Here is a 21,694-nt window from a genome sequence, read left to right on the forward strand (position 1 = left end):
GCGTCAGGGCCACTTCGCTCAGGCCGAAGGTCGCAGCGTTTGTGACGCAGTACATCGCTGGGATTCCTGGGAAATGAGCAGATTTGGGCTGGTGAGCTCTAATCCTAAATGACCACGAGCCTGTGGCGCCTTCCCTGACCCGCACCTGTCCTGCCCATGCGGATCCTCAGTCTCTTCAGGATGTCCTGGAGGCGTCTGTGTCTGGGAAGGAGCTGCAGCTTGAGGCGGACGCTGACCCTCAGACCTGTTCCCACGTCTGCCGGGGAACTGGTCAACCATCCGAGCTGCTGCTTCCAGATGAACGGGTGTCTGAGCTCCTGAAAGCACGTCTCCAGCTGGAGATCAGTAGATGGGGTGAGCACGGGTACTGCACTACTCCTCAGCTATTAAAGACAAACCCTGACCTTCTGCAGGTTCGTGCAGATGCATCTCAAGGCTTCTGCCACGTTGGCGTCGCCTCGTGTGGACACGAGCCTCAGGTGCTCGTCCATGTTGACCCAGATCACCAAGCTGCCGTCGTGACTCAGCCTGGAACAAAGAACGTGGCTTCGTTCACAGACACGTCCCAGACCCTGTTCATGAGCAAATCAACAGACTGACCACACTGCCCTGGAGTCGGGCCAGTCCCGGGCCAGGCCCGTGCGGAGCTGAGCGGGGGAAGGGGCACTGAGACCCAGTTCCCTCCGCTGCTCCTGGTTCAGCTGCTCCAGGACCAGCAGTCGACCCGGCAGGTGGTCCTCCAGCCGCTGCAGGGCTGAGGAGCAGACCCGGTGAATGCTTTATTTTTAAGCGCTACCTGAATCTGTCGGGCACTGCAGTACCTCTCCTGGCCAGTGCGAGGAGCTGTCTGCGTTCTCCACGGCTGCAGTGAGGCGGGAAGCAGAAGTCCTCAACGCCTCGGACCACGCTCAGCTCACAGCCCACAGCGTAGGACCCGTCCAGGTCGTCGGACCCCTGCACACACCAAAACGTCTCATGGCCTCCGCCACACATTCAGCTGCATTAAAACACGTGCCACCTTCAGGTTGGCGTAGTTCAGGTCGCTCTCCGGTGTCTCGCTGCTGATCTTGTGCTCGTGATGGGCCTCGATGACTCGGTCGAAGAAGTCACAGAACAGGATGTAGGACTGAGCGTCGCCGGCGGCGCAGCCAACGGAGACGGGCCCGGAGCGTTGCCCTGCAAACACACACAGGTTACCCTCAGGTCGGTCCTGGTCCCCCCTGCTGAACGCAGGCCTCGGTCCGGTGTCCAGTCAGTGGACCGCTGGAAGGCCCGACTGACACCTGATCCGGATAATCAGCAGGGAGGACCTGAGAGTTCTGGAGCCTCCAGCTGCTGGCGAGCGGTGGCTGTGACCCATGAAGCAACAAAAGCTAGGGCTGCGTCGCATTGACACAGGCTCCAGTCAAAGGTGCCAATTCAGAAAGGCCCGGAAGCAGAAGGTCCCCGGTTCCATTCCCACCAGAGATAAGGATTAGTATGGTTCAACAGCTAAAACATTACAAACAAAAAGATTTATATTTCACGTTTAGTTTTGTGTGAATTTGAACGTGAGCAGGTCTTTGGTGGACCAAAGGTTCTCTGATGTCACCTGGCTCCTCGAGACCTGGACGGATGACATCATCAAAGACCACGCCGCTGGAGGTGCAGCGGTTGAACTGCCGGCGGTACATGGCCGGCGTGAGGATCCGGCCCATCCAGGTGTAGTTCCGGCTCAGGTCTGGGAACTCCTCTTCAGGGGAACCTCTCCTCAGATGGAACTGGGCCAAGGGGTCAGGAGGAGCCAGACCCTGAACACAGACGTGTTTGTGTAGCGGTGGTCGTTACGGGTTTGGGTTGTGTGATTAGCTCACACTCAACCAACAGTTACCTCCAAAATGGACCGGTACCTCATCTCCATGGGAAACTCAGCTGGAGCTGCAACAGAACCGGTCGGGTTCAGTGTCCCTAATCAGAGGCAGTAGATCAACAAGAGGTTCTGTTGATGATGTTGCAGGTTCTGACAGGCAGACAGTGGACTTAGAGCAATGAAGCTGGATGGAATGAAATGCCTCAGATCCATTTGTGAAGGAGGTTGATGCCTGAACAGCGGCTGTAGGAAAAAGCGGCGGTTTGCAGTGATATTACTTACGTTTGACCTTCCACATGACGCTGCGAGTGTCGGCACAACAGGTCCCAGAATAACCGGGCTGGTTCTGAGCAGCTCGTGCTGCAGCCGCCACGGGTCCCGTTACAGTCAGACAATGTCAGGGACAGGACGGCGCAGCTGCTGTGGGGTCAGAATGTTCTCTGTGGATGGGCCGATCCCACGGGCCCAGCGCCGGCTGTGATCCAGTGAACACGATGAGTCCAGAGTCTAAAACCAAAGGTCCGTTCCTGGTGCCCCTCCTTCAGGATGGTCACATTAAGAGAGGTTTTTATCTGCTGCTAAACCTGCTTGATTCCTTCTATAGCAACACATACAGTAGTATTAAGAATCATATTTCTGTTCTGTCCAGTTAAACTGTGCATCCACTGTCCTTTCTGCATGTTGTACTGTTGAGCCAGTAGTTGTTACTGAGATGAACCAGTGGGCGGAACCACAGCAGCTTCCTGTTGTAACAGGTGAGAGAGGCCGCAGTCACGGCCACGTGCAGCTCTGCGTCTCGGTTGGTGGAATGAGCAGCAGGTTTTCTGAAGCCTCAGGCCTGTCATCCTGTGGAGCCCACGCCTGTAAACGCCAGTCAAATCAAAGGGAAGCATGCAACGACGGCTTCTCCCGTTGTTTGTGACTTTGTTTCGATGGAAAGCAAAATAACTGAGTCACTTCCTGTCCGGAGCGTGAATAAGATATTGTAACGGTCCTGGACCACGAGCGCCACCTACTGGTCACACGGAGCCGACTGCTGCAGCTACAAACCACATGAGCGCTGATGAGGAAACGCACAGTTTACTGCAAAATTCAAGAAATGATGGCATTTGCTTTGTATGTTTGAAAATATTTACTGATGGAATGTAAAAAAGGAAATTGGCCTCTTCGAAAATTTGGCTTTGAATAAAACAAGTATCGGAAAAAAATGATGAGTTCCTCAAATTACTACTGTACATCACCAGATCGACCAACTCACAAACTAGGTTTTGAGTAACACACACACACACACACACACACATATAGATCCAGCACATATGTTGTATGTGCTGGATCCATACAAGAAGTCACTGCCACCATCATTCTTTTAATGAATCATGTGACCTCCAGGTTCAGGCCTCGCATTTCAGTGAGGATGGGTTTTTCCACCCGCTGAGGAGGCTTTGGGCACCAGCAGGTGAGCAAGGCCGGCTCTGTGGGGTGTCACTGGACCCGGTGGAGGAGGATCCACTGCAGCAGACAGTGGAGACTGATGCACCCGTGCAGGTAGAGCCTTCATCCCCACTGCTGATAGACTGTACAACTGTCTGATAGATGCAACTCAACACACTTTATGTACAATATTGTATGAATTGTATTTTTGTGAAATGTTTTTATTCTTGCACAAACCTTTGCACATCATCTTTTTCTCATTGTTTTGCTCCTGACTTGTTAGACTTACTTTAACACATCAGACAAGTTGAATCCTTTGATGGTCTGTTTTTTCCTCTGGACCCGGGTGCCGCACACAAAACAATCTACTCACAACTGCACTTCTATTAAAACGTGAATGCTGAATCTAAACACACACAAATGACTACTGTACATTCAGTACACAGATACAGCAGAACCCCGGCGGCCCAGGCCCGTCAGGCTTCAGTACTCACCTCAGTGATCTGAGGTCGGGACGCAGCAGTGAATCCAGGACCTTCATCGTTTTGGGTCAAACACTTGACTCTCACTCCTTATTTTGCTACACAATGTGGCAGCAGGAGTATTTTACATCACCACCATCATCATCATCATCATCATCATCATCATCTTTTTCTCATAACTTCATTCATGTAATATTGTCTGGAAGTCGTGCATCTGGCACATTGATTTACATGATCTGATCTCAAAATAGTAGGAGGTTCACATAAACTGGTTTGAATGCACTCAGTTGGGTTTTTCTTGCTCCACTTCAAGGCTGAGGAGCTGTAACCTGTCAGAAGCTGTAAAGTTCTGGGCTCAGTTCTCCGCCTCCGGTCGACCTGCGTAACAACAGCCTCTAGGCCAAAGACTGGTTTTCTGCAGACTCAGGTCCGGAACGAGTCGGCACCTAAATGAGTTAATAGAAAACGGTTCTGGTTTAGTGAGCTGACAGGAACAGATGCACAGTCCATGCACCGAGGTGTGCAGCTGCTGTCTGCTCACTGAGAAGGGTTTGGCTTCACTGGCACTGGCTCAAGGATCCAACCGGGTCTGAGCAAGCTGGACCTGGGCTACAAGGACCTGCAGGATGCAGGAGTGAAGCTGCTGACTGGAGAATGTCGGGTCAGACAAGAAAGGCGCTGGACTGGTCAGGCTTTGAACCCGCTGACTTTGAGCTCAGCGTAGATGGGGGGTCCAGTCCTGTCCTCCAGAGCTACTGTCCAGGTTGTCTCTGCTTGTATGCGTGAGTCCAGTCTGTCCGGCGCCTGGTCAGAGGCAGGCTGGGCTTCTCTGGCCTGTCCGTTGGACTTGTGTTCCTACTTCCTGCTCGGTTCCTTCTCCGGGCTGCATCATGGGTTAGAGATGACCCACAGAGCGTCCATCCAGATGCTGTAGACTTCTGTCCAGGCCTGGACCTGACGCCCTCAGACTTCAGTCCTGGCTCCTCATCCTCTCATCCTGTTTCTGCAGCTGCATCTTTGACCTCACGTTCTTTTTAGCAGCTGTTTAGCCGCTGGCTGAGAACTGGAAATGTGTGCATGGTTTAATAGTTCACAGACTAGTCTTACACATATGGGAGCTACTAAAAATCAGACCACGAAACCTGAGTTGAACATTAAAACATCGATGTTCATCTATCCCAGAGTTTAGCAGTTTCTAACCAGGGCAAACACTGAAGGAACCCAATGAAACAGCTGAGACCAACGAGTGAGTGTTTAGTCCAAAGTGCAACCCCTGAGACCATTTGGAGGGAATTCCTCCATTTTGGCTGAAGCCGAGGACGACGGTTGCCCGGCAACAGATGCAGCTGAGGCGCTGCGCTGATCTGAGCCCAGCAGACGACGCTCACAGCTGCTCCAAACCCGACAGGTCCACCTTCACCTTGACGAACAGCGTGTCGTCCTTGAGGAACGCGGCGCCGGGCTGCAGAGGCAGGAAGCTGGAGAAGCCCACGGCCACGTTGCTGTCCGCCGCCGGCTGCTGGAAGCTTTTGGACGCCGGGTCGGGTCTGAAGCTCAGGCTGCGGTGGTTGCCGGCGCCGCTTTGGTCCAGCACAGACAGACACACCGTCTGCCTGAACGGCCACGGCAGCAGCGCGTCGAAGTCTCCCGGCAGCAGCAGCACGTAGAGCGACAGGTGCGTCCCGCGCCCGGCGCCGTCCCCGTTCAGGTAGGCCTTGGCGGCCAGTTTGTAGCCGCAGCAGCCCGTGTGGAACGGCGCGCTGGTCAGACACGGCGCCAGGCCGCGGGCCTCGGCTTCCTGCCGCTTCCTGAAGTTCTGGATCTTCCAGATCATCTTGCCGTCGTAGCACGTGGCCTCCAGCTCCTGCAGGTGCTGCTTGCTGTGGCTGAGCTGAGCCGCGTGCAGCTCCAGGAGACCCGACTGCCGCTTCACCTTGTCCTCCAGAGTTCCTGGAGGAACACAATGATTGGACGGGTTGTACTGGGTAGAACTGGGCCTCCACACCTGCACTAGAACCACAAGCGGAGCGTTCTGGGTTTCAGCTTCTCTGCTGCTAACTGAACTGAGACGCTTTACTAGAACCCAGAACCTATAATGAGTACAAACAGAACCTCCGGCCAGCTGCTGCTGGTTCTGGTTCCACTCTGGTGCCAGTTCTGTTACCTAGCTGTTCCCTGAGGGCCTCGACTGCAGACACCTCCTGTATCACGGCCTGAACCGACTTCCTGAGCTGCTCCAGTTGCTCCAGGCCAGAACCAAGTCCCAGAGACACCTGCTGGAGGTCCAGTGTGATGGTGGACAGAACGTCCTCGTGTCGGTCTACGGTTCCCTGACAAACAGACGCAGCACAGTTTAAGAAGAACAAACTCCGGAACCGCACAGTTTAAGAAGAACAAACTCCGGAACCGCGACGGCACAGATCAGACCTGGAGCGCAGCTGCGACGTGTTGGTGGCTGCTGCTCTGCTGCAGCAGGGGTCGGATCTCCTCCTGCAGCCCGGCCAGCACCAGGTCCGCGTGGACCTCCTGCCCTCTCAGCAGCGCCTCCTCCTGGAGGAGCTCCACCTGTCAGCAGACCGAACCCCCACAGCGTCACGTGTGCAGTCACAGACTCCTTGGGGGACTTAGTTTGAATCCAGCTCCACCTGTTGCTCCAGGCTCACGCTGCTCCTCATGACCAGCAGCATGTGGTGACTGAACGCCGCGTCTTCGTGCAGCTTCACTTCTCTCCTCGCGTCCTGCAGGTCACAGCGCGTGTCAAGGGCCGAGAACAGGACACCGCGTCACAACAACGTTACAGGGACACACCTGGACGGAGCAGCCCACGCTCCTGAAGGAGCAGTCCACGTGAACCTCTGGACACGAGGCGCCGTGCGCCGCGAGCTGCGGGACAGAACACAGGCTGAAGCGCGTCTGCAGCCTTGACCCGAACACGAGTTTGCTGCTGTTCAGCTCACCGCGCGCCTGGGAACCTTCTGGGAGCAGCTGTGGGGACAGTCCACCTCCACATCTGGACACGAGCTCAGCACATGGACCTTAATACACACACACACACACACACATGGGGACGCAGTACACACACACACACGGGGACGCAGTACACACACACACACACACACACACACACACACACACACACACACACACAAACACACACGGGGACGCAGTACACACACACACACACACACGCACGAGGACACAGTACACACACACACACACACAAACACGCACGAGGACACAGTACACACACACACACACACACACACACACACACACACACACCTGCATGAGGCTGCGCGGCTGCGGCCGCCGGCAGTGGGGGCAGGGCTCCACGCGGTGGGGGCAGGTGCTGCTCAGGTGCTCCTGCAGGTGCCTCCTCTCCAGCAGCGACGTGCAGCCGGTGCTGGTGCACGGCAGAAGCTCGTACCCACACGACCTCAGGTGCTCCTGTGAAGAGGGCGAGCAGGGTGAGGTGGGGTGAGGTGAGGAGGCATAAGGTGGGCTGGGGTGAGGTGGGGGAGAGGAGGTGAGGAGAGGTGAGGTGAGGAGGGGTGGGGTGGGGAGGTGAGGAGGGGTAAGGTGAGGTGAGGTAAGGTGGGGTGAGGAGGCATAAGGTGAGCTGGGGTGAGGTGGGGGAGAGGAGGTGAGGAGAGGTGAGAAGGGGTGGGGTGGGGAGGTGAGGAGGGGTAAGGTGAGGTGAGGTAAGGTGGGGTGAGGTGGGGCGAAGTAGGGTGAGGAGGGGTAAGGTGAGGGTGAGGTAAGGTGGCGTGAGGTGAGGAGGGGTAAGGTGGGGTAAGGTGAGGAGGGGTGAGGAGCGGTAGGGTGAGGTGAGGTGAGGTGGGGTGAGGAGCGGTAGGGTGAGGTGAGGTGGGGTGAGGAGTGGTAGGGTGAGGTGAGGTGAGGAGTGGTAAGGTGGGGTAAGGTAAGGTGGCGTGAGGTGAGGAGGGGTGAGGAGGGGTAAGGTGAGGTAGGGTGAGGAGGGGTAAGGTGAGGTAAGGTGGGGCAAGGGTGAGGAGGGTAGGGTGAGGTAAGGGGAGGTGAGGTGAGGTGGGGTAAGATAAGGAGGGGTGAGGTGAGGTAAGGTGAGATAGGGTGAGGAGGGGTAAGGTAGGGTAAGGTAGGGAAAGGTGGGGTGAGGTGAGGTGGGGTAAGATGAGGAGGGGTGAGGTAAGGTGGGGTGAGGAGGGGTAGGGTGAGGAGGGGTGAGGTGGGGTAACATGAGGAGGGGTGAGGTAAGGTGGGGTGAGGAGGGGTAGGGAAAGGTGAGGTGAGGTGGGGTAAGGTGAGGAGGGGTGAGGAGGGGTAGGGTGAGGTGAGGTGGGGTAAGGTGAGGTAGGGTGAGGAGGGGTAAGGTGAGGTGAGGTGGGGTAAGGTGAGGTAGGGTGAGGAGGGGTAAGGTGGGGTGAGGAGGGGTAGGGTGAGGTGAGGTAAGGTGGGGTAAGGTGAGGTAGGGTGAGAAGGGGTGAGGTGGGGTGAGGAGCGGTAGGGTGAGGTGAGGTGAGGAGGGGTAAGGTGAGGAGGGGTGAGGTAAGGTGAGGTGGGGTAACATGAGGAGGGGTGAGGTAAGGTGGGGTGAGGTGAGGAGGCATAAGGTGGGCTGGGGTGAGGTGGGGAGAGGAGGTGAGGAGAGGTGAGGTGAGGAGGGGTGGGGTGGGGAGGTGAGGAGGGGTGAGGTGAGGTAAGGTGGGGTGAAGTGGGGCGAAGTAGGGTGAGGAGGGGTGAGGAGGGGTAAGGTGAGGTGAGGTGGCGTGAGGTGAGGAGGGGTAAGGTGGGGTAAGGTGAGGAGGGGTAAGGTGAGGTGGGGTGAGGAGCGGTAGGGGTGAGGTGAGGTGGGGTGAGGAGCGGTAGGGTGAGGTGAGGTGGGGTGAGGAGTGGTAGGGTGAGGTGAGGTGAGGAGTGGTAAGGTGGGGTAAGGTAAGGTGGGGTAAGGTAAGGTGGCGTGAGGTGAGGAGGGGTGAGGAGGGGTAAGGTGAGGTAGGGTGAGGAGGGGTAAGGTGAGGTAAGGTGGGGCAAGGTGAGGAGGGGTAGGGTGAGGTAAGGGGAGGTGAGGGTGAGGTGGGGTAAGATAAGGAGGGGTGAGGTGAGGTAAGGTGAGGTGAGGTAAGGTGAGGAGGGGTGAGGTAAGGTGGGGAGAGGAGGGGTGAGGTGGGGTGAGGAGGGGTAGGGTGAGGTGAGGTGGGGTAACATGAGGAGGGGTGAGGTAAGGTGGGGTGAGGAGGGGTAGGGAAAGGTGAGGTGAGGTGGGGTAAGGTGAGGTAAGGTGGGGTGGGGTAAGGTAAGGTGGGGTGAGGTGGGGTAAGGTGGGGTGAGGTGGGGTAAGGTAGGGTAAGGTGGGGTAAGGTGAGGAGGGGTGAGGAGGGGTGAGGTTTAGGGTGAGGGTGAAGGTGGGTGGGTAAGGTTGAGGTCGGGTGAGGAGGGGTAAGGTGAGGTGAGGTGGGGGGTTAAGGGAGGTAGGTGTGAGGAGGGTGGGAGGTGTAAGGTGGGGTGAGGAGGGGTAGGGTGAGGTGAGGTAAGGTGGGGTAAGGTGAGGTAGGGTGAGGAGGGGTGAGGTGGGGTGAGGAGCGGTAGGGTGAGGTGAGGTGAGGAGGGGTAAGGTGAGGTGGGGTGAGGAGGGGTAGGGTGAGGTGAGGTGGGGTGAGGTGAGGTAGGGTGAGGAGGGGTAAGGTGGGGTGAGGAGGGGTAGGGTGAGGTGAGGTAAGGTGAGGAGGGGTGAGGTGAGGAGGGGTGAGGTAAGGTGGGGTGAGGAGGGGTGAGGTAAGGTGGGGTGAGGTGGGGTAAGGTGAGGTAAGGTGGGGTAAGGTAAGGTGGGGTGAGGTGGGGTAAGGTGGGGTGAGGTGGGGTAAGGTAGGGTAAGGTGGGGTAAGGTGAGGAGGGGTGAGGAGGGGTAGGGTGAGGTGAGGTGGGGTAAGGTGAGGTAGGGTGAGGAGGGGTAAGGTGAGGTGAGGTGGGGTAAGGTGAGGTAGGGTGAGGTGAGGTAAGGTGGGGTAAGGTGAGGTAGGGTGAGGAGGGGTGAGGTGGGGTGAGGAGCGGTAGGGTGAGGTGAGGTGAGGAGGGGTAAGGTGAGGAGGGGTGAGGTGAGGTGGGGTAAGGTGAGGTAGGGTGAGGAGGGGTAAGGTGGGGTGAGGAGGGGTAGGGTGAGGTGAGGTGTGAGGTTAAGTGAAGGAGGGGTGAGGAGGGGTAAGGTGGGGTGAGGAGGGGTAGGGTGAGGTGAGGTGGGGTAAGGTGAGGTAGGGTGAGGAGGGGTAAGGTGGGGTGAGGAGGGGTAGGGTGAGGTGAGGTAAGGTGGGGTAAGGTGAGGAGGGGTGAGGTGAGGAGGGGTGAGGTAAGGTGGGGTGAGGAGGGGTAAGGTGAGGAGGGGTGAGGTAAGGTGGGGTGAGGAGGGGTAAGGTGAGGAGGGGTGAGGTAAGGTGGGGTGAGGAGGGGTAAGGTGAGGAGGGGTGAGGTAAGGTGGGGTGAGGAGGGGTAGGGTGAGGTGAGGTGGGGTAAGGTGAGGTAGGGTGATGAGGGGTAAGGTGGGGTGAGGAGGGGTAGGGTGAGGTGAGGTAAGGTGGGGTAAGGTGAGGAGGGGTGAGGTGGGGTGAGGAGGGGTAGGGTGAGGTGAGGTGGGTAAGGTGAGGAGGGGTGAGGTGGGGTGAGGAGGGGGGTAGGGTGAGGTAAGGTGGGGTAAGGTGCAGGGAGGGGTGAGGAGGGGTGAGGTTAAGTGTGGGGTGAGGTAGCGGGGTAAGGTGGGAGGGTGAGGGTGGTGATGGTAAGGTGGGGTGAGCGAGGGGTAAGGTGGGGAAGGGTGAGGTAAGGTGGGGTGAGGAGGGGTTAGGGTTAGGTAAGGACTGGGGTGAGGAGGGTGGTAAGGGTGAGGAGGGGTGAGGTATGAGGTAGGTGGGTGAGTGACGGGTGGTAAGGTGGGGAGGGGTGAGGTTTAAGGTGGGTTGAGGAGGGGTAAGGTGGGTGATGGGGTTTGAGGTAGGTGGGGGTTTTTTTTTTTTTTTTTTGCGGAGGGGCTGTAAGGTGAGGAGGGTGTGAGGGTAAGGATGGGGTGAGGCGGGGTAGGGTTTGAGGTGAGGTGGGGTAAGGTGAGGTAGGGTGATGATGGTAAGGTGGGTGTAAGGCTGGGGGTGAGGAGGGTAGGGTTGAGGTTGAGGTAAGGTGGGGTAAGGTGAGGAGGGGGAGGTGGGGTGAGGAGGGGTAGGTGATGGATGATGAGTGAGGTGGGGTAAGGTGAGGAGGGGTGAGGTGGGGTGAGGAGGGGTAGGGTGAGGTGAGGTGGGGTAAGGTAGGGTAAGGTGGGGTAAGGCGAGGAGGGGTGAGGAGGGGTAGGGTGAGGTGAGGTGGGGTAAGGTGAGGTAGGGTGAGGAGGGGTAACGTGAGGTGAGGTGGGGTAAGGTAAGGTAGGGTGAGGAGGGGTAAGGTGGGGTGAGGAGGGGTAGGGTGAGGTGAGGTAAGGTGGGGTAAGGTGAGGTAGGGTGAGAAGGGGTGAGGTGGGGTGAGGAGCGGTAGGGTGAGGTGAGGTGAGGAGGGGTAAGGTGAGGAGGGGTGAGGTAAGGTGGGGAGAGGTGGGGTGAGGAGGGGTAGGGTGAGGTGAGGTGGGGTAAGGTGAGGTAGGGTGAGGAGGGGTAAGGTGGGGTGAGGAGGGGTAGGGTGAGGTGAGGTGGGGTAAGGTGAGGAGGGGTGAGGTGGGGTGAGGAGGGGTAGGGTGAGGTGAGGTGGGGTAAGGTGAGGTAGGGTGAGGAGGGGTGAGGTGGGGTGAGGAGGGGTAGGGTGAGGTGAGGTGGGGTAAGGTGAGGTAGGGTGAGGAGGGGTGAGGTGGGGTGAGGAGGGGTAGGGTGAGGTAAGGTGGGGTGAGGAGGGGTAAGGTGAGGAGGGGTGAGGTAAGGTGGGGTGAGGAGGGGTAAGGTGAGGAGGGGTGAGGTAAGGTGGGGTGAGGAGGGGTAAGGTGAGGAGGGGTGAGGTAAGGTGGGGTGAGGAGGGGTAACCGGCGCCTACCTGCAGGTGGCTGAGGGCGACCACGCAGGTGCAGGCCGGGCCGTTGGGACAGAACACTTCCAAACTGGAGATCTCCCGCTTGCAGCAGTTGTCCTGGAACACCTGAAAGCCAAAGCGCAGGGAGCGTTAGCTCCGCGCGCAGCACACGCGGCCGCTGCAGCCCCGCCCTCTTTGACCTCAGCCGGTGCGATCGCGGCGCCGTCCACTGGACAAACCGGGCCGGACGGGGGCGAACTCTCACTGGAACATGAAGCAGACATGAGCGGGTCGTTTGAGGCGGAGCGCGTGAACATGCGTGTTTGGCGCCGGGCTCACAGCAGGTTCTGCAGGCAGCGGCGGCAGTAGATGTGTCCGCAGGAGTTCTGCTGCGGGTTCAGCACGACTCCTCCACACACGGGGCAAACAAACTCCTCCTTCAGCTTCAACACAAACTTCAGCGAGTGCTGGATGGACGTCAGCTCCAACTCCCAGGAGTCCACGGGGCCCGGAGGTCTCACGCCGGACTCGGCGCCAGCTGGCGGTTCCGGCTCCGAGCCGGACTGGGATCCTCTGGATGAGGCACGTGCTGCGGCCATGAGCCTCCAGCAGGTGCTTCCGCCGCTCTTCAGTCCAGGACTGATGCTGCTGATTCGATGGCTGTTACTGAAGCTGGGCCTGGGAGGTGGGATCAACCACAAGTTCTGGTACCGAACCTGCTACGTAGATCAATTATAAAGCAGTAGAAATGGACCAGCACCTGGAGCAATCCAGTACTTAAGTCGAACCCTCACCGAACCTGTCACCTGCCGATACGCGCGTGCTCCTGTTGTAATGGCGACGCATTAGATGGGAAGTGACCAAGACGCGCGCGCTGTGCGTGAACGCAGCACGTGGAGCTGCAGCAGCTTGGACTTTATCGTGTAATAAGCTAAATAACTTCACCCTGTCGCACGAGCCTGACAGTCTGACTGGTCTCGGTTCCGCTAAGCGTTTCACTTTCAGTTTGCTCTCAGTCGTTGACGGTTCGGACAAGGTCCGGTTCAGCTCCAGTGATTCTGACCAGAGGAAGTGAAGCGAGGTCCGTCGGTGCCGAAGCTGCTGTTACTGATTACTATTATTTACCTGAGGTCGAAGAAGCGGCCGCGGTAGCAAATGAGGAAACTAAATATTCAGGAAGTGACTTCACAACAACCTGCGACTGATGACGTCATCGCCGAAAATACACGGGAATAATCAAAGCGCCTCGACGCCCTGAAACAGAAGCAGCCGTTGACCAGGCTGGATCGAAATACAGTAAGAGGACCAGACAGGAAGAAGAATGAGTGAAGTTCTACAAGCGGAGGAAGTATTACATCACTCCACTGCCGTTATTGGTAAAAGTAAGTATTCAACCCCTACAATAAAACCAGGGGATGTATTGACAAATACACCAGGGGCTTTTTATATACAGTAAAGCTTCCAAATGAATAAAAAAATCACATTCAATCATTCAAACAAGAAAACAAGATGTGAAGCACACGGACGGTACAAACGTAGCTTTAATGAGAACAAGAACAGACAGTACATCTCAGCAGCTTCACCTCAACATCGATGTCTACACGTTCTACCAGAACTCTGTGTGGACTCTGTGCTGCCAGTCACATTTAATGCTGCGATACGTTTGTCCAAAAGCATTAAGAGCACTTTCACAACGATGCTTTACACCAAATCTGAACTTGTAGCACCAGGAAGAGGAAGAAGAGGACAGAAGCACTGAGGCAGATTCAGTCTCACCAAAACAACACCTCGTGTGAGAGAACAACAGAACGACGGATGGAGACATTTCTACAGAAGCTCTAGTGTTTTCAAAAAGTGTCAACAACCGGACCAAATGTTTCAGTTCCACAGCTGCTCGGATGGAAGCGGGTCACAGATCATTCACGTAAGCGTACGTGTTTTTAGCTGGCGCTCACCGGTGTGACTGAGTTTTAGTATGTCGTGCTACCTCAAATGGGGGTAATCTGAAACACTGATGCAGTATTTACTCTTGCAGGGAAGTTTCACCTTAATAAAACTGTTGGGTATTCGAAGGTTTAGGCTCAGCACATACTAAAATGACTGAAGTAATGTTCACAGTATTTGAGAAAAACAAGCGTTCTCGGCGGTTCTCCTCCCAGACTCCTGGGGGCGCTGTCCTCGACTCCAGCTAAGTATCTGCTTGCTGCTTTTCAACCAATCGAACCAGTTGTGTCAGATCAATGTGGTAGAATTTGCAGGACTTTAGATCAGATTATTTATGCTTTGGATGAATGCATCCAGCTTTTTGACTACAGTAGCAGATAAGCTCTGATCCATTCAGACCTGATCTCAGCCGTCAATGAACGCTAATAAACTGTGCAGTTTATGACACCAAGTCACTGGTTAGAATGTCTGAAGGAATCTGCTGCGTTTGTGGTTAATGCAGTGCCATAAAGACACCTAAAGTGGAAACAGGGGGACCCAACACTGGGCCCTGTGAGACACCACATCCAGTGACCTTTAGCTTTTTATGACTGAAAGCTCCATTTAATATCCTACACATTTTCCTTGACATACAACTAAAAGCTCCACAACTTCCAGGCAATTACAAAATATTTACTGTTCACTGTAAAAAAATCATAACTGTTTTGTTTTCTATACCTGTGGTGAAAGAGAGAAACATATCAAAATCCTTGAACACTGTTGTGGTCTGGAAGCATAAATTCAGACACAGGACCTGAATTACTTCGTTAGTGGCGGGAGGAAGACGAGGCCGTCTCTGATTGGTGGACGTTGAGGCTGGAGGACTGCTGGGCGGAGCTCGGGCAGGACCCCACAAGCGTCATTGGAGCGGGAGGACGGGGGTTCAGGCGAGGGGGCAAAGGGTTGGACGGGCGGATGAGAGGCGGGGGCTGCTGCAGGGTGGGGCGTGGCTGCAGGAAGCGGGCCTGCTGCTGGAGGGGCGGCGGCTGGCGGTGCAGGGACGGCGTAGCTGGAAGAGAGGGCCGCAGGAGTGGAGGAGGCTGGTGCAGGGAGGAGGAGCAGCTGGACGTCATCGAAGTCTGAGCTGACGAAGAAGAGGAGGCGGCAGGAGACACACCCGAGGAGGTCACCTGACCCTGCAGAGAGGAGAGGGCGGGCCACCATTACTTCACTGCACGACTGACACGACTTCAGGCAAATGATTCGTTCACTGTTTGCATACACAACAATCCTAATCTGTCTTGGGGACGGGTGGGTTAGAATGCAGAGTGTCTGGTGAAAGTTAGGCCTGAAACGCGACCACCTCCCACCTCTTCGTCCTCCTCGTCGGTGCTCTTCCCTGACGGGGTGGTGGAGCTGTTCTTCCCTTCCTCTCCAGAGGTGGCGCTGTCTCCGTTGGGGGCTCTTGTGCCCTGCTCTGCCTCCCACTCCTGCAGCACCTCCTCCAGGTTGAACCGCCGCCGGTAGTTCACAAAGAAGTTCTTGACCTGACCCACCGTCTTGTTGCCGATAACGTCTGCGATGGCCTGGAAGTCCTTCCCGTATTTTCGTACACCTGGAGGACAGCGCAGTAGAACGTCAGATCACACGCTGTTTGGAACCGTTTGCTGGAACCTGCAGCGCTGTTCCCAGAGGGTGACGCTCACCTTGAACCGCCAGCAGCTGCTCGTCTGTGGTCCAGCGGGCGTTCACCTTCTGGTTGCACTGCAACATGAAGAGTAAACATGACGCCTGAGGTGGGAAACAGAGAGACCGCGAGGCTGCTTTGAAACCAGTGAAGCCTTTGCTTTTCCGGCTCAGAATAATGAAAGGAAGGTCGGCTGCTACCGTTAGTCAGCGCCGGCATCGGAGCGATGTGACACTTCTGACGTTTCTGGTCACTGAAACAGAACCAGTCTAATCTAAACCAACGATGGGAGATGAGGAACAGAGAGTCCGCGTGTTCGTACCTCAGGCAGCCTGAACTCATCGATCCCGGACTCCAGCATGTGTTTCAGTCCACTGTTCATCTGTTTGGCGTTCTGCACCTGAGGAACAGAACCAGCACATTGACCACTAACACTAGGATTCCTAGTTTCTCCTCATCTGGATGATGCTGGTGGACGCGGCGCCACCCACCTGCCTCTTGAGGGACACCAGCTCCATGTCCAGCTGACGGAGGAGGGTGTTGGCAGCGGAGGCGCTGCAGGACACGGCCACCACGTCCTCCTGGGTCAAATACATGCCCTTTGGAGGTCGGCAGCGCGAGCGCTGATGATGTCGGTGCTGGAGGGTCTGATGCTCTCGCCGGCCCAGAGCCACCTTAGAGCCTGGCACCGGCGGCTCTGCCTGGTTCTAAGGCGAGCATAAGCAGACGTACACAAAGGTTTACAGTACAGCTTCATGCTCCGCCTAATGTTTGGGGGCTGTAGAACCCATCGGGCATGAGCTCGTACCTCCTTCTTGGTTTCTTTGTTCGGGTCGTAGTCGCTATCGTTGGCTTCGATGGGATTAGCGTCTTCCATCTCTTCGTCACTACAACAACAAGCACAAGCAATGTGTTGCTGGTTGGTGTTGTGACAACAAGCATTAACACAGACAGCAGAGCGCTCCAACAGAAACCAACGAAGAAGAACCAGTGCCTGCTGTGGGTTCAGTTAGAAATACATGTTTAACAGGGCTTTACTGCCCCCTGCTGTTCAAACCAACTACCTACAAGCTGCTAAGACTTGACCTGCAGAGACGAGAGCACCGTTCACCTGTGCTGGAATCCTGATTCATCTGCATGTGAGAACAGGGACCTCTGAGTTGTCCTGCACTTTCTCCAGAGATTCCCAGGTTCTGAGCCTGTTTGATGCTGTAGTGAGCTGGCGTGAATGCGTGTGTTGACACAGGCACCTCCACTGTCACTGACCTGTACCGGTCGTCCTGATTGCTCCTGTTGGCCAGTTTCCGAGCCTGTCGGTCCATCAGGCTGGTTCTGGAGCGGGTCTTCTTCCAGGAGTAGTAGTACTTCACTAGGCTGGAGATGGATTTGTCTGGAAGCTGTGTGAAACACAACACAGATCAGCTTTATTAACCTACATGTAGATGAAGATGAAAGTGATGCTTTAAGTTGAACTGTACCTGAAATACTACGTAGTGGTTAAAAATCTGTTCTAACTAACGCATCCACAGCCTGTTGCTCCAGCTGTCAAGTACATGTGGTGAAGTACAAGCCTAAATACCTAATACACGCAGCACGTACTGGTAGTAGTACCTGCATGGTGTAAATCTCAGGTGTTTACCATCTGCTGGATGCGGTGGAAGCTCTTCCCGTGGAAGCTGAACGCCTGTTCAAACAGCACCTTGTCCTCCACCGTCCACTCGTCTGGAAATGGAGTGAAGTTCGGCAGGTCGGCAAGAGACTTCTCTATGTTGTGTTTGTGCCAGAACAGCATCCCGAGAGCCTGAAGAGGGAGTGAGAGAGAGAGAGAGAGAGACACACACACACACACACACACACACACACACACACACACACACACACACACACACACAGGGTCATGGCCTGGTGGACTTTGATGGATCAGTGCTGGTTAAAACCAAACAGCCTGAGAGCATGAAGCAGTTTAACAGACAGGCTGGCGTTGACCCACCTGCTCCACGTTGTATCCGTGCTTCTCTTTGGCGATAGCGATGTACTCGTCCACTGTGGAGGAGACACGCGTTAGTTCAGTCTGAGGAGGAGACGTGGCGGGCGAGTAAACAAGCGGCAGCTGGAGAGCGAACTCACGTTTAGAGTCGATGATGGTGTGATGCGGAGACCAAACCAGCATCCCTCCACTGTCTTTATCCGAGTACTTGTTAGAACCTGAGTGCACGCACGTACGCACACACACACACACACACACACACACACACACACACACACACACACACACACACACACACACACACACACACAAATACTTCTGTTGTCAAATGGTACAATAAAATTAACAAAATGAAACACTTTTCATTTCACAGTTTTCCTGTATAGATGTTTTTCCCCCAAAGATGTTTCATCAACAGAACTAGTTACAGGACAAAATCTGAATTTTTAGAATTAGTTATTAGTTTATGGATCTCATCATGTAAATGTCAACATTTATGGCTATTTTTTGCCTTTCTGTTTAATCTGTATCAGCTTTTTGTAAAATTGATTTACTTCTGTGAAAGGTAACATAGGTAATATATATATATATATATATATATATATATATATATATATATATATATATATATATATATATATATATATATATATATATATATATATATATTACAGGAACATCTGCGCGGAGTATGGACTGGAAACCCCAAGGTCAAAGTGGGGAACACCTCCCAAGGTGGTAGAGAACGAGCGAGCCAAGATCCTGTGGGACTTCCAGATCCAGACTGAGAGAATGGTAATGGCGAACCAACCAGACATTGTGGTGGTGGATAAAGAGCAGAGGAAAGCCGTAGTGGTGGATGTGGCAATACCAAGCGATGGCAACATCAGGAAAAAGGAACATGAGAAACTAGAGAAATACCAAGGGCTCAGAGAAGAACTGGAGAAGGCTTGGAAGGTGAAGGCCACAGTGGTGCCTGTGGTGATCGGAGCACTAGGGGCTGTGACCCCCAAACTGGAGGAGTGGCTACAACAGATCCCTGGAAAAACATCCGAAATCTCAGTCCAAAAAAGTGCAGTCCTAGGAACAGCAAGGATACTGCACAGAACCCTCAAGCTCCCTGGCCTCTGGTAGAGGACCCGAGCTTGGAAAGTGGATGAGACCACCCGCGGAGGGTGAGAATAGAGTGTGTATATATTATATACACACGAGTAAGACTCGTAAGACTTAATTGAGCGACGTTAATGTCAGGAACACACTATAATGATACTCACATATTATAACACCCATGATTGTGAAGCAGCCTATTCTAAGTATTAATAAAATTATTAATTGTTATGGTAACTTTAAATGTCTGGACTATTTGTACTTTCATGTGTTCCCGTAGATTCGGTTCTTACTTTTATTGTCGTTAAATATGTATCACATATTACAGATTGATTTTCAGAAGTGAAAATTAAAGACTTCGTTCAATGATGGTGAGTCCGTGAAAGCCTCGGTCCAGCCACCGGAACCCGTCTTTTCTGTACATGCACCGAGGCTACCACCGTCCGACCATCGGGTACAAACCAGCGAAACTCACCTGGGTCGAAATCGGGAATGTTCGCCTGATAATCGGTTCCGACCCGCATGCCCACATCTGAAAACACAATCACAAACACATTGGGGGGCATTGGCGTTGAATGCGCGAACACAGAATAAGCGATAAGAGGCTGTTCGAGGCTATACTCACCGTGTTCGTCGTCGCTGCCGCTTTCGTCTGAATAATGTCCGTTGGATGCGTTCGACGGACTCTTGGTGCCGTTCGAGCGGCCTTTCCCCAAGTACTCTGATCCTTTATCCATCATTCCCGGCATCGCAGCGCTCACATTCACCGTTTTTCTAGCCGCTGTTTCGGAATAAAAATGTCAGCGGAGGAGCTGGAGGCTTCTCTGCTGCAGTTCGGTCAGTTGCCGCAACTCGACCGCGTCGCTGCAGCGCTCCTATGCGAGCTTCTGCGGATTTGCAATAATTTGAGGCTATGTGGCGTCTCAAACACCAAGTACAGTTTACTTCCTGTAAACGATCCTTAGCCTAAAAGTCCACGTTATTCTTCGTGAGCGCGATTTAAGGCGCAAATCAGTGGATCTAACCGCGGCGGAAGGATTTCTACGCGCCATAGGGCGGTAGTGCGACTCATGCCGCTGCAGATCCATCCGCGGACGTGAACTAATGACTTGAAAATAAAATCTAATTCCGAACAAGATTTTTAAAGCAAAAAACATAAAAATTGAAATGAATCTACAGCACCCGAAAACTTATGAAATCCACAAACATTGGACATATGGACATTGATATATAAATGTATATAATAATAATAATAATAATAATAATAATAATAATAATAATAATAATAATAATAATAATAATAATAATAATAATAAAATTATTGTATATATAAATATATATATATTATTAATATATAATATATATATAGTGTATATATACTATACATATATATATAGTACTATAGTATATATACTAGTATGCATGTGTGTGTGTGTGTGTGTGTGTGTGTGTGTGTGTATATATATATATATATATATATATATATATATATATATATATATATATATATATATATATATATATGAAGAATATATTATATATATTAGTTTCCTTGTTTATGTGACTCTTGCTGCACTAACTGTTTTAAACCAGCAGGGGGAGACAACCTCCAACAATCGGATTCAGCCAACTGACCAACTGTAAAATAAAATAGATAATATTAGTAAAATAAATAAATTTACAGAGTCAGAATGAGGATGGATAATGAGGAATCAGCTGAACTCTATAGCTGCACAAGTAACAAATGCGTGAACAAGGGAAAATTTGACTAAACCATAAAACATGAGTGTCAAAACCAAACCATCCAGGTTCTTGTTAATTTTACTGTTTTACACTTATTTGATGTGGAGGACCGGTGAACTTTGGACCATGTGAAGCTTCAGGAAAGCGCCTTGTCTCGCCCCTCAGTTTCTCACACTCCATCTACTGTGTTTGCTGAATGGTGCTGCATTGAAGGTCCTGTAAAACTCAGGACACACACCCTCCGTGTTGACAGGGCAGAGGGGATAGAAAAAGGAACTTAAATGCATTTAGCAACCACTTGGAAAAAAGCTGAATACAGAACTCTTCACGTTATTGTTCCACAATCAGCAAATGAGTCCGAAAACAAACCAATTATTAAACAAACTCAATGTAGTGAGTGGTAAAGTGGTGAAAATGGTCAATGAATGTACAACATAATTATCCTGTATCACTGTAACAGTGAGTGAACCACTGCTGTCACTGGGTGATGAGTCCAATCAGCTGGAGAACAGAGGGAACAACAGGAGAACTCTGGCTGAGATGTGGTTTGATGCCTAGTTTTTGGCTTTAATGTCTGCTTCAGAGTCACACTGAAGTTGTTGTGCTGGGTTTAAACGTTTTTTAGTGTTTTTGCTGCTTCTTGTACTTTCCTGTGCAGGTTGTTCACACAAATGATGTACAGTACCTGTGATTGATGATTTTGGTCACTGTGCTGAAGTGAAGCTTCATGAAGACATATTTCACCTGACACCTCCGTCTACACTTTACTTATGTAATGCTGCATCTACCAGCAACATGTCTGTCCTGTAGGTGTCTCTCTCTCTCTCTCTCTCTCTCTCTCTCTCTCTCTCTCTCTCTCTCAGGTGTTCTCCAAGCTCGCTCTACCTTCCGGTGTCTCGTGCTGCAGCCATCTGCCAATAACAATCCGGGCTCGTGCAGCCTCGTCACACAGGCTGTGTGAACGGTGGGCAGCGGCAGTTCTCAGCCTCGCGCTGCAGAATGGCGGGAGGACGGCGGGGTCTCGTGGCCCCCCAGAACACTTTCCTGGAGAACATCGTCCGCAGGTCCAACGGTAGGAACCGATCCGGTCCAGGCCGGTTTTCACGGTACCACGGTACCGCCCGTTTAAATGAACGGTTTGGTCCGGTTCTGTTGTGTCACCGTAGGGTAGCATTATATTTGCTGTCATATTCGTATGATTCACACGGTGACAATTACCAGCGTTTACCCGAATACTGCGAGTTTTGGTCCTTGCTAGTACTTAAAGTAAATGAATATGTAAATGAAGAGACGCATGAATAAATCAAATAAAGGACACTAACTTTATCAGAACACTGTTGTATATTCATTGAATTTTAAGAATATGAGTAAGGTTGGAAAATCTGAATGAACATTTAGACAATTGCCACTTACTACAGTACCACTACTACTTCTACTACTACTACTACTACTACTACTACTGTAGTACTACTATTACTGTATACTACTACTACTACTACTACTACTACTAGGTAAATAAAAACTACTAC

The 21,694-nt window shown here is 53.0% G+C and overlaps 4 protein-coding genes across 15 annotated transcripts in view; 1 reads left to right on the top strand and 3 right to left on the bottom strand.

Moving 5' to 3' along the window:
* The window catches only part of zgc:172076, a 3,023-nt gene extending 149 nt beyond the window's left edge, over positions 1-2,874 (bottom strand). Inside the window, exons 1-9 of one of the 10 annotated variants that reach the window (XM_055512285.1) lie at positions 2,132-2,874; positions 1,871-1,917; positions 1,592-1,790; positions 1,019-1,176; positions 822-954; positions 609-754; positions 405-528; positions 146-335; positions 1-66 (exon numbers count right to left, since the gene is read on the bottom strand). The exon at positions 1-66 is cut by the window's left edge and continues 149 nt beyond it. In XM_055512285.1, coding sequence (XP_055368260.1) covers positions 1-66; positions 146-335; positions 405-528; positions 609-754; positions 822-954; positions 1,019-1,176; positions 1,592-1,790; positions 1,871-1,917; positions 2,132-2,147 — 1,079 coding nt within the window. In that variant the 5' untranslated portion in view covers positions 2,148-2,874. Of the gene's footprint in view, positions 67-145; positions 336-404; positions 529-600; positions 755-796; positions 955-1,018; positions 1,177-1,591; positions 1,791-1,870 lie in introns of all 10 variants that reach the window. The other 9 variants (XM_029158315.3, XM_055512296.1, XM_055512282.1 and 6 more) reach the window with 9 other exon arrangements.
* A 606-nt stretch (positions 2,875-3,480) lies between these two features.
* Positions 3,481-12,939, bottom strand: traf5 (Tnf receptor-associated factor 5). 2 transcript variants are annotated; one of them, XM_029158250.3, is made up of 11 exons: positions 12,479-12,939; positions 12,058-12,396; positions 11,919-11,982; positions 11,743-11,844; positions 7,045-7,209; positions 6,720-6,797; positions 6,571-6,645; positions 6,408-6,500; positions 6,190-6,327; positions 5,927-6,092; positions 3,481-5,712 (listed from the first exon to the last, which is right to left on the bottom strand). In XM_029158250.3, the coding sequence occupies exons 2-11, from the start codon at positions 12,315-12,317 to the stop codon at positions 5,147-5,149; spliced, it is 1,707 nt and encodes a 568-aa protein (XP_029014083.1). In that variant the 5' UTR covers positions 12,318-12,396; positions 12,479-12,939; the 3' UTR covers positions 3,481-5,146. The 2 variants fall into 2 exon arrangements, with proteins under 2 accessions (XP_029014083.1, XP_055368251.1); XM_055512276.1 differs by having other exon boundaries at positions 12,844-12,887.
* Positions 12,940-13,241: 302 nt separating this feature from the next.
* rcor3 (REST corepressor 3) lies at positions 13,242-19,402 on the bottom strand. The gene is made up of 12 exons (XM_029158266.3): positions 19,048-19,402; positions 18,898-18,954; positions 17,456-17,533; positions 17,319-17,371; positions 16,968-17,129; positions 16,595-16,725; positions 16,137-16,215; positions 15,820-16,035; positions 15,651-15,728; positions 15,348-15,405; positions 15,012-15,256; positions 13,242-14,837 (listed from the first exon to the last, which is right to left on the bottom strand). The coding sequence occupies exons 1-12, from the start codon at positions 19,169-19,171 to the stop codon at positions 14,469-14,471; spliced, it is 1,650 nt and encodes a 549-aa protein (XP_029014099.1). The 5' UTR covers positions 19,172-19,402; the 3' UTR covers positions 13,242-14,468.
* A 1,676-nt stretch (positions 19,403-21,078) lies between these two features.
* Positions 21,079-21,694, top strand: part of kcnh1b (potassium voltage-gated channel, subfamily H (eag-related), member 1b) — a 44,169-nt gene continuing 43,553 nt past the window's right edge. For both annotated transcript variants that reach the window (XM_029142173.3, XM_055511075.1), the window contains exon 1: positions 21,079-21,237. In XM_029142173.3, coding sequence (XP_028998006.1) covers positions 21,165-21,237 — 73 coding nt within the window. In that variant the 5' untranslated portion in view covers positions 21,079-21,164. The remainder of the gene's footprint in view (positions 21,238-21,694) is intronic.

This window comes from Betta splendens, chromosome 1 (genome assembly GCF_900634795.4).
Source record: "Betta splendens chromosome 1, fBetSpl5.4, whole genome shotgun sequence".
Taxonomy (NCBI): domain Eukaryota; kingdom Metazoa; phylum Chordata; class Actinopteri; order Anabantiformes; family Osphronemidae; genus Betta; species Betta splendens.

Excerpts from the sequence above, each read along its gene's own strand:
- traf5 (XM_029158250.3), bottom strand. The coding sequence starts at position 12,317 with ATGGCCGCAGCACGTGCCTCATCCAGAGGATCCCAGTCCGGCTCGGAG. Across the intron at positions 11,845-11,918 it reads CCGCGATCGCACCGGCTGAG|GTGTTCCAGGACAACTGCTG; the intron begins GTCAAAGAGGGC and ends TTTGGCTTTCAG. Across the intron at positions 5,713-5,926 it reads GGCCCTCAGGGAACAGCTAG|GAACTCTGGAGGACAAGGTG; the intron begins GTAACAGAACTG and ends GTGTTCCTCCAG.
- rcor3 (XM_029158266.3), bottom strand. The coding sequence starts at position 19,171 with ATGCCGGGAATGATGGATAAAGGATCAGAGTACTTGGGGAAAGGCCGC. Across the intron at positions 18,955-19,047 it reads CGGCAGCGACGACGAACACG|ATGTGGGCATGCGGGTCGGA; the intron begins GTGAGTATAGCC and ends TTGTGTTTTCAG. Across the intron at positions 16,726-16,967 it reads TCCACCGCATCCAGCAGATG|CTTCCAGACAAATCCATCTC; the intron begins GTAAACACCTGA and ends TGTTTCACACAG.